The sequence below is a fragment of the Magallana gigas genome, chromosome 5 (genome assembly GCF_963853765.1).
Source record: "Magallana gigas chromosome 5, xbMagGiga1.1, whole genome shotgun sequence".
NCBI lineage: Eukaryota > Metazoa > Mollusca > Bivalvia > Ostreida > Ostreidae > Magallana > Magallana gigas.
In genome coordinates this window covers 45,188,793-45,199,648 of record NC_088857.1, presented here as the reverse complement: position 1 = coordinate 45,199,648, position 10,856 = coordinate 45,188,793, and the positions used below count along the sequence as shown (strand labels likewise).

Sequence of the window (10,856 nt, the reverse complement as noted above, 5' to 3'; positions counted from 1 at the left end):
ATTCAGATACAGTGATGTTAATTACATGTATATAAAAACATGATATACACGTAATGACAACGTTAACTATATAACTATTAACGGTGGGGTTTGCGTTTTATTTCCTAACACATACATGTATTTGTGTAGAGTTTTCTGGGATGCACTAGCTGCTGACTTGAGTATTTCTATGTCGAGCATCAGTGTTGATTAAGATACATAATTTTAACTTGGAAAATGTCAACGTTCCCACAATCCTCTGTACTTTAATTCTATCACGACAGTTTGCAAACCCAACTAAGATAATAAAGTATTAGTAAAAATGAGTTAGATCCAAATGCTCACAGTAAAAAAGTTATGTATTATAAATGCCATAGTTAACTTTCAATAAATAAATGTATTTTAAAAGTAACATATGTAGGTGCACAACTTTTGTTGAACCGATCAGCAGAAGCAACATGTAATCTTTGGTCTGTAAAAGCCCTAGGACAGGCAATTAATTCTCAGTAAAAAGCATACAGGAAGGTTTTAAAATTCAGTTTTAAAATTTAAGAAGAAGATAACTTTCACATCCTGGGCGTCTCTCTTGGTGTATTCGTTTGGTCGATTGGAGAGCTGCAAGTGTAATCCTAATTTGATCGTTTGCAGTATGGGTTCTCCGGTAGATCTCTATTGTCTACTTTCCAAATATCCTGGACCAGTTCTGGTGGTAGCAAATAAATACACCCCCCCTCTCTCTCTCTCTCTCTCTCTCTCTCTCTCTCTCTCTCTCTCTCTCTCCGCTACAGTTGTTATGATATCAGATTCCACGAATCAAATACATGTAAGCTGTTATTGCTACCCGGTTTCTGTGTTCCTTAGTGGTGAATATAATGCTTTGGCTCCTTTCAGATCTTAGATAAGGCAACAACCCAAGCAGCAAAGCTACCTAGCTGTTGCATTGTCTATTAATAGGCCAATGCAGATAATATCAAAGGGCATTATGTACAACATCATGTGTCCAAAGTGGGATTTCAACCTTCTGGTAAATGGCTTAAAACGCTTATGACAAAGTGGACCATAATCATGCCTTCAAAACTAAAAAAAAAATTGTTAATATATTGAATATGAAAGTAGAGCGCCTCCGGGGATTCCCCGCATTTTGATCTATAGAAGTGCAAACACGAGCATGATTGCCAAGTACTTGATAAAATTTAAATAAAAAAGGGAGATCTGAGGGGAAGATACTTCCTTATACATAATTGAGTGCTGCACTACTATAAACAACAGTAACAAGGTAAGCAGTTAGTTATATACCGGTATATTCAATAAGTATACAATGGATGATTCACTGGATATTTGTCTATATAGTCGTTGTCACCGCATGATACAAGCATGTCATTTTGTAAGAAATCTGTTTTGTTTCAAGCTACTGATGATCGTCAACATAACCCATATAATTAGATATCAAATATAAATATATAAGATTTATGTTACTGTGTACATGTACAGCACATATCATGCTTAATATAAACGATATTACTATTTTTGCCCCTTCATATCCATGTTCCTGTGATGTACTATATGATCAAGCGAGCTAGGTGCCTGTTGATCACTGTGCGTGCAAAGTACATGTATAGTCATACTGATTTTCTCTTGCAGGGGTGGGGGAGGGGGGGGGGGGGTACCTTAATCCGCCGCTGCATATACCAGGAAAAGTTCAAATGCAATTGTAGAAAAAAAAGATTCACTATGAAATATTATCGGAGGGGGGGGGGGGGGGGGACTGATGAAAATACGTCAAATACACTGTCCAATATCGAGGCAACTTATCACCCAACGTTAACATTAGGAAAATCCCGCATAAAGCTTCTTTTCATCCTTCATTGAAATCAAATGCACGTTATTGGGGCAGACCGCATACCACATTTGCTTATACATATTTTGAAACACTTATTCTTTTTTCAATCCAACCTAAGTATTTTATTCCAATGACGAGGCCTCATGTGTACTTTCATCTCAACCTTGGGTCTTTAGTATGATGTAATTATATCTTTTGAAATTCGCGCAAACATTACTAACTTCTCTGTTCTCAAATAATACATTCACCAAAACTACATTAATATTGTACACAAAATCCTGTAAAATTAACGCAGTGAGATTGTGGTCCATACCCCAAAATGAACTAGAGGTACTGTGAGCAAGTTCACAATTGATACCCCCCGCTAAGAAAAAATCATAACTCGTGTATTTTTTCTATTATAGAAAATATTGGATGAATCTATTTCATCGTCCATTTTCTATAAATAACAACTGCTCTATTTTTTAAAACTGTTAATGCTTATATGAGTACACAAACCAATTTCTATTCTTTAAATTCCATTTTAGTTCAAGTTAACTGTTAATGCATGATAACATTTGCATCCTTATGTTAACAAACATGACTCGAATCAAACGAAATTCCACATGTCAAGCAGCCACCTAATATAAACATTTTGAATTATTGGTATACTGAGCCCGATTTTTTTTTTGCAATGACCTTGAACTTCCTCAACTGACCTTTGGTCAAGGTCATGACACATTCTCAGTTTATAAGCATTCTAGATGTGAATTAAGAACTTCCAATATTTGTCCATTAAAAAGATATGGACTGTACACGAGTTTTACACTTTTCTGCAAGTGACCTTGGCCTTGCCCAAATGACCTTGGGTCAAGGTCATGACAAGCCCTTAGCTCATTAGCAATCTTTGTGTGAACTGAGAACTTCCAATGTTTCACCATAAGAAAGATATGGACCGGACAAGAATTTTGCACTTTTTTCTGCCATTGACCTTGACCTTGTCCAAATGACCTTGGGTTAAGGTCATGACACACCCATAGGTCATAAGCAATCTTTGTGTGAAGTAAGAACTTCCAATGTTTCACCATCAAAAAGATATGGACCGGACACGAATTTTGCACTTTTTCTGTCAGTGACCTTGACCTTGCCCAAATGACCTTGGGTTAAGGTCATGACACACCCTTAGGTCATAAACAATCTTTGTGTGAAGTAAAAACTACCAATGTTTCTCCATCAAAAAGATATGGACCGGACACGAATTTTGCACTTTTTCTGTTGGTGACCTTGACCTTGCCCAAATGACCTTGGTTCAAGGTCGTGACACACCCTTAGGTCATAAGCAATCTTTGTGTGAAGTAAGAACTTCTAATGTTTCTCAATAAGAAAGATATGGACCGGACACGAATTTTGCACTTTTTCTGTTGGTGACCTTGACCTTTCCCGAATGACCTTGGTTCAAGGTCATGACACACCCTTAGGTCATAAGCAATATTTGTGTGAAGTAAAAACTTCTAATGTTTCTCCATTAGAAAGATATGGACCGGACACGAATCGAACAGACAGACGGACAGACAAGGTGATTCCTATATACCCCCCCCCCCCAAATTTCGTTTGCGGGGGGTATAAATATATACGTGTATTCTTAACAATTTTGAAATAGTCAATAGAAACTGTAGGTAGAAATTAACTCTGGACAATGTTCACGCGGATTTTCCATTATTTTCGAATGACTTCAGATATCGTTTCAGATATCGAGTTTAAAGGGAATACAATCAGTGTTGGAGACCAAGTACATGTATACCCGTGTTCACTATGTCACGCATACAAGTTAGGGCCCGAAAATCCCCCCTTTTTGCCTGCACAATTGACAAGGCAAGATTTTTTTCGAATCAAGTTAAAAGCCTTTTAAAACAGCTGATTGATCAATTAACTTACACGTAGTTTTTTAAACCAAAAGGTTGGCAAATAATATTCATGCACACGGTGAGTCATCATTGGAATTAAACACTTGATTACAATGAAGTTTTTAAATTAATTTTTTCTCATCAAATGGTTTACAAAACGCACTTCACGACAACTAATATTGGTTCAATGCCGACGTGTTTAACAACGATTTGTATTCAGAATTTCTAATTCATCACTATTTACTTTCCAACTGCAATATCTTATTTTGCATTAAGCATGGGTTAGACAAGATCTGTGAATAAAAAATTGATAACTATTTTCTATAGTCTGTGATTTATTCATTTATAAACTTTTCGTATAAGCTTGCAAGGTTTTCAAATCCTTAGTCTAAAGGTATTGCCATCATTCAGCGGATGTTTTATTTTTTACTTCATTGATATGAAAATGTTTTTTATAAAATTATTCCGGTACATTACAAAGATATAGGACAAAACTGCAGACGAGATACACATGTAATCAGAAAAAATATATGAATAGTGGACATTTGTTTATAAGTTTTGATACAGTGTCGGTGCAAGAAACTGCGGTTTGAAACCATAATCTTCATGTCATATTATTGGTATCCATGATACTAAGTGTCCACGAGCACCAATTTCCGCGCTAAAGTTTTCCCCGTACTTTTACATTAACACAAAGTACATCCAAAATACGTTGGGTGTACATCCCTTCTGCGAATTGTGATCAATTTCAATTGAAAATTAGTAAATTTGATAAGAGTTACTTTATTTAGTAACATTCTCTTGCACGATAATCATTTCAAAAACACTTAATTATTGAGCCCTAAATAGCAAAATAGAGCTATCTTACGATCTTCCTATTATTAATCCTGAAAGTTAATATCATTAAATTTATTGGGAATTTTCGCAACAGATGAATATTCGTGGACACCTATGATTTTAAATTCCTGGCATATTTACTTGACTTTTAGTTGACCAATTGATTTAAGTAACTGCTTGTATGATCTTTAGATTGCTTACTTTAAAAAAAACCGTCTGACTTGAAATTTTAGTTGACCAATGGATACAAAATGTCGTCTATATGATCGATTTTAGTTTAACAATGAAGGTACAATGAAGGTACATATAACCGTCAGAGTGATTTTAGTTAACTAATGGATATGTAAAAACATGTTTCTATGATTTCAGTTGACCACGCAATGAATGTATAAATAACTGTCTGTATGATTTTAGTTAGCCAATAGATATGTAAATAATAGTCTTACTTATGATTTTAGTAAATCAGTGAATGTATATAAATGTTTCTATGATTCTAGTTGTCCAATGGATGTGAGCAACTGTCTCTATGATCCGGCGGAAGAGATCAGTCTTCCCGAGTTTCACCGGAAGTACCCAAAGAGCTTGCCCATGCTTGTGGTGGTGCTGGGTGGTTATGATGGAACCACCGAGTATGACGATACCCCCAGTGACACTGTAAGCTACTTGTATTGTTAGGCCCTCCTTTATAACTGAGACATATAAGTAAAAGTCATGTATACCGTTAACAATGTCTGGTAGGTAAAAAGTCACCTAACGGACTGGTACGTTCATTGGCACTTTGGTAAAAATATCATGTTTTGTTAGCACGATGCCGTTTTGTTGAATAAAATTCAGACTGCTATGTTGAATTATGTACCCGATTCTTTCACCACACAAACACTGAGTAACAGTGCTGATGTCCAAAAATGAAAAGATTTTATTGGTTTATAAACTCTTACCACAAATTGACAGTTACTACCAGCCTACAATGTACATGTACATGTACGCCATTTGGATCCAATTGCCTTTTTTATGACTAAAATTGAAACAACAGTCTTGTCAACCGATGGTTTAATCGATCAAGAGTTTAATTTTGATGTCTTTAATATGTCTTTTTTGGGACAATTTTACAGATCATCCGGTACAACAACTATCAAAGCGTTAGAAGAGGACTGGCACTGGATCCCAAAACAAGGAGGAATTACATCAGTATCCCCCTCAACTCCAAGTACAAGTTTAATGTGATCAAATCCGTCGCCACCAAAAAAGGTGCGATATCTTATACGCATGCATTGTCAACATTGTAGCATTACATGTTTTTTTTTTTTTAATGTCCCATCGAAAACTTTGTATCTTTTTTAAATTCCTTCCGCGATGTCGTCGACCTGGTTCTTATTCGATTTATTGCGTACATGTCTACATTAAATATTTCACCCATTTTTCTGGGAAATTTTAAAAACGTGGCTTTAAAAATTTATACAAAAGATTTGTATTATTTTATTAAATGTATCTACAGATACAAAAGTGTTATTATGATATCACTGTAAAGTAACGAAGAACATTTTTAAATACGTCATTTTTATTCGTACATTCACTGTATACATTGTACTTGAACTTAAATGCGTATACTCGCCCCACCCCCTAATCATAAGTGACACTAAAGCATAAGATAACACTTCTTTACACATCAGATTACGTGGCCTTCGTTATAACTGCACACTTGAATAATTTTAATTAACTAAAAACCGTGATTTCAGAAGACCACACTTTGGCCCACATCTTGGAGAATAACCCGCTGCCCGTTCTGATCCAGTTCTCCGAATCCAAGGACATTCCCACTGAGGGCAGAAACAAGGAAGGCAAGCCTTACCAGTTTCTGATCACGCACGTGTATGAAGAAGTATTCATACAGGGAAACTTCATAACGGACGGTAAATCACCAACAGTAGAGCGGTGCAATCACAGCATTCCGTTATCGTTTTTAGTTTCCTGTTGTCATTATGTTTAAAAAGAAAAGGCGGTTTATTATAAAGTATTATGTGGATTTAACCTGCTACTTCCTTGATTATTATCTTTCAATTGCAATAAAAGCTGGAGGCGGTGAGAATTAGAGTTCAGAGAAGTTAGGTCAGCTGCAGGAAAAATGAAAATCCACTTTGAAAAACATCTTAATATAAAAATGTACTCAGCAAACATTTCCACCACATAATAAATGTATTAAAATAATCAAAGGAATGGGGAAACATAATTATAAAATTTGTTAGTTATTTACGACCAATTTATTATACGTTATTTTGGTCCTTTGGTTAAGGCCCTGTCATGCCAAGCTGCGTTCCCACGGCGTTGTAAAATTCATAGAATCGCCGTAGGATCGCAAGGAAAATTCAGAAAAAATGTAGTTTTATTTGAAAATTTTACAAGTGGAGATGTCACGGCGTCCTGACGGCGACCGAGGCGTTCTTACGGAGCTCCCACGGCGTGTAACTGCGTTTCCACGGAGTTCTACTTGGCGATTAACTGCGATCTCGCTGAGTCTCCGCCGAGCGCTCATGACGTGCTAGGAGTTTTTACCGCGCGTCCACGGCTTGCTCTGCGCGCTGACTGCGCTCACAAGACATGCTTTACTTCTTGGTAGGTTAATATTAATTTGTACAATTGTATGGAAAACAAACATGAATTTACAACTAGTAAATAAATGATTAAAAAATTGTTTTGATTTCATGAAAAGGTACATTGTAATTGAAACATAGTTACTTCTAAACAATTTGTGAAGGACTAGGATTAAACTCTTAGTAGTCAGGTCTACAAAAAAGATCCGTTATTAGTTGTTAGAAAACATAGAAAAGATGTGAAAACATCAGAACCAAATTGCATGAATCCCATCTACGTCCAATGATTGGTCTTGGAATATTAGCAGATGCTACTTTTTACATAGTCATCTACATCCAGTTTGATAATTATTACATCGCTTGCTATTGTACAACAGCCATTTTTCGTGGTCTTGATGACAACGCACTAGAAACGCCGTGGGAGCGTGGTATAAACGCAGAAGAAACGCAACGAGAGCGCGATGAACGCAGCAACAGCTCTTCGGGGTCGCTGTGTGAACGCAGCCAAATGGAAAACTTGTTCAAACGCTGTGGATGCGCAGTGAGAGCGCGATAGAAACGCAGCGAGATCCCAAAGGACTCCGTGAGGTCTCCGTGCAAGCGCAAATGACTTATCACTGCGTCTACACTGCGATTAGCTGCGTTCCTTGAGCGCGCCAACGGAGCTCTCGTGGCGCTGTTGGAGATCTTACGGCGCTGTCACGGCGACCTCACTACGCTTCTACGGCGTGTTTATCGAGCCACGGCGTGTTTTTTGTGCATGTTCAAAGTGCGCGCCGTCGCATGGCGTTCTTAAATGTTCAAGGCGATCCCACCGCGACGGACGAAGATGCCGTTGCGTTGTTACGGCGCTGTATAGGAGACTCTACTGCGTTTACCTTGGCGTTTTACATTATTTAAAGACGCAGCGGGATCGCCGTGATAACGCAGCTCCGGTGTGACAGGGGTTTTAGATAACTCCACATCCCTGGATGAATCGCTATTTCCTAAATAAGATGGTGCAACGCAAATGCCTATTGCATAATTTGATAAAACAGAGGTTACAGTTTTATTACATAATGTTTGAATACATTACTTTAAACACAACTAAATCACACAAAACAATTTCCCTTTTAGAGTGAGTGATATTATTTTGTTTTAACAAAAACGATGAAAAAACAAAAATTGTAAAAAGTTGTTGGGTTTAAAAACCCCAATCTTAAATCCCTATCCTTTAATCAAACGTGTATATAATGCTATTACCACTGATCATGAGCCACTAACGCCACAACTGTGGATTCAAGTTTTATTGCGTTGATAGTTTAAATATAAAACAATTTTTTTTTAAAATAACCTTGTCAACCAAATATATTGAATAAATTGAATAAAGAGCTGTCCGAGAAAAAAGACCAACAGTTAGGCCAAGTCCTCAGATCATAAACAAGAGCTGTACTAAACTTGACAGGAAATAGAGACGGACTGACCACTGGGCGATTCTTTTATTCCCCTACAACAACATCATTCATGTGCCAAATTTCTGGCTACTAAGGGCTAAATCCTCTTTCACAATGAAGTATCTCCGTGTTATATTTCCAGGGAAGATCATGAAGCAGGCGTCCAGCTTCAGTTTGTGTCCTATCATCAGTGTAGCCCCGGTCAAGGGCTTCACAGACCGCACTCAGAAGAAGTTTGACGATTATCTACAGAAGCTCAAGCAATACGTCCACAAAAACACAGTCTTCTCAGAAAACCAATGCGACTTATGTAAGTGCATCAACTGCCCGCAGGATAATACGAACTACTTACAGCAAACATAAGTTACAGTGTAACATTTTAATGTGAAATTCACAAGCGATTGAAACAAAATTATTTCAAATGATGAACAAAAATTTGCCCATATTTTTTCAAGACTGAAAATAGTGAAGAATTAAAGTATGTCCTATTTATTTTCAGCAATCAAAGAGCTAGCGCCCGACGCAGCAGAAATAATTGACGTTTTAAATCCAAAAGATAGTAAGTCGACTGCAGCTTCTACCACACCCCCTCCGCCACCTGTCCGGGGCAAGTCGCTCAAAAAACCGAGGGATTCCGAAGAAGACGACGACGGGGAGGCATACGAAGTGATGGAGAATCCGGAAGGTGAAATTGACACATACCGCGTGGCCGATAACCCGCCAAGTTACGTCAATGATAGACTCTGTTGGGTTAAGCCACTGTCTAGTGAACCCAGCGCCGAAATAGCAGGCGACAGCAAACATAGGGATAGTGGGGAGTTATACGAACCGATGGAAGACCCAGGCGATTACCTTGAACCACAGAAACATATAGAGAGCAAACCCGTTCCGGTAAAACCTGAAGATAGCAAACCCGTTCCAACGTCACGTCTTCCGCCCAAACCAAAGAAAAAGCCAGAAAAGCGCCAGCCTTACGAAAACTCCCACCCATTAAGCGACGAAAAGGAACAACCGGTGCTTCCACCTCCACCTCCACCGAACAAGGAAAGCGAGGGGTCGGGAGAGGTCAAATGTACAGACTCGAAGACTCCATGCTCGTTTTGTATTGAGGAGAAGAGTATACAAGACATTGTGCACGTACTCAGTCTTTTGCGCTTGAACAAATACGCTGAAAGATTTCAAGAGGAAATGGTGGACGGGGAGATACTAGCGGGACTAAGTGTTGAAGACTTACAAAGTGAGTTTGGTTTCTCAAAACTGGAGGCTTTGCGTCTCTATAGATACATTGAGAAAGGGCATGTACCAAAGTAAATACCAGTGATATTTGACAGCAGTGAACACTATGGTTTAAGGGTATGTTTATGCTATAAGCACCCATATTTTATGTAGACTGCTTCAGTGTTGTTCATTTCAGGTGCCAAATTGTATTTTAGGTTAAGAAGCGTTTAGCGGGTCTTGCAAGTTTCCTGTCTAGTGCCGCCAATAAATATAAAGAGGAATTGTCAATCGGTCACAGAAAATGTCCTTTACTTTACTATATGAAAATCTGCTTTGTGCATAATTATATATGTAACATGTAAAATCAAGATGTTGATTATTGACAGTATTTTTGGGTCCAATAAAAGATCTAAGGAATAAGTACCATCTGAATAAGAGAGAAAATACTGGAGGAAAAAAATCACAATATTAGAATATCTGGTATCTGTTCTATCGGGTTTCAATAAATAAGTTGTAACAATTAGTAGTGGATGAGCCAACTAGATTACTAAGTTAATTTATAAGACACATCGGTTTATAAAAGCAACGTCCTACGGACTGCTCTACAAGGTTAGATGTAACTGACTAGTTAGTGCTTGTAGTGATTTAGCTTTCTAGTGTACAACGATGTAGTATCGTACGGAGACCGTGGTGTTCATACACAATACAGTTACATGGTTACATAGTTCTGTAGTACTTAATGTTATATTATACATATGTGTGTATTGTTAATTTATTTTGAATTTTATATTTTTGATGTTTACAATGTATGTGTTGTAAATTTTGTTATTTCTGAGTTTAGAGCAACAACAAATGAGGTCCCGCTAGCTTGTAATTCTTGTTTCGTTGTTTTTAAAATTAGATTAAATACAGGCAAGTGTTTTTAACAAGGGGAGGGGCGCAAACCTACTGTTTCAAAAAAGTAGAGTGACCAGCTTCTTTACAATGCATTTTAACAAATGTAGTTCAAAAACAAAGTCGGTCCCGAAACATCCTCCCAAACCTGCAACACCTGTATCAAGCACAAATGGTTTTCTTA

General features: G+C 37.5%; 1 protein-coding gene across 2 annotated transcripts; it reads left to right on the top strand.

Moving 5' to 3' along the window:
- The first annotated feature begins 1,103 nt into the window (after positions 1-1,103).
- Positions 1,104-10,652, top strand: LOC105339771 (uncharacterized). Of its 2 annotated transcripts, none has more exons than XM_034464574.2 (6): positions 1,104-1,255; positions 5,037-5,193; positions 5,652-5,787; positions 6,279-6,449; positions 8,703-8,870; positions 9,060-10,652. In XM_034464574.2, exons 2-6 carry the CDS (start codon positions 5,044-5,046, stop codon positions 9,869-9,871), a joined length of 1,437 nt encoding a protein of 478 aa, XP_034320465.2. In that variant the 5' UTR covers positions 1,104-1,255; positions 5,037-5,043; the 3' UTR covers positions 9,872-10,652. The 2 variants fall into 2 exon arrangements, with proteins under 2 accessions (XP_034320465.2, XP_011443791.3); XM_011445489.4 differs by having other exon boundaries at positions 1,105-1,255; positions 6,276-6,449.
- Positions 10,653-10,856: the final 204 nt, after the last annotated feature.

Coding starts and splice junctions, on each gene's coding strand:
- LOC105339771 (XM_011445489.4), top strand. CDS start 5,044: ATGGATGTGAGCAACTGTCTCTATGATCCGGCGGAAGAGATCAGTCTT. Junction 6,450..8,702: donor GGGAAACTTCATAACGGACG/GTAAATCACCAA, acceptor TTATATTTCCAG/GGAAGATCATGAAGCAGGCG. Junction 8,871..9,059: donor AGAAAACCAATGCGACTTAT/GTAAGTGCATCA, acceptor ATTTATTTTCAG/CAATCAAAGAGCTAGCGCCC.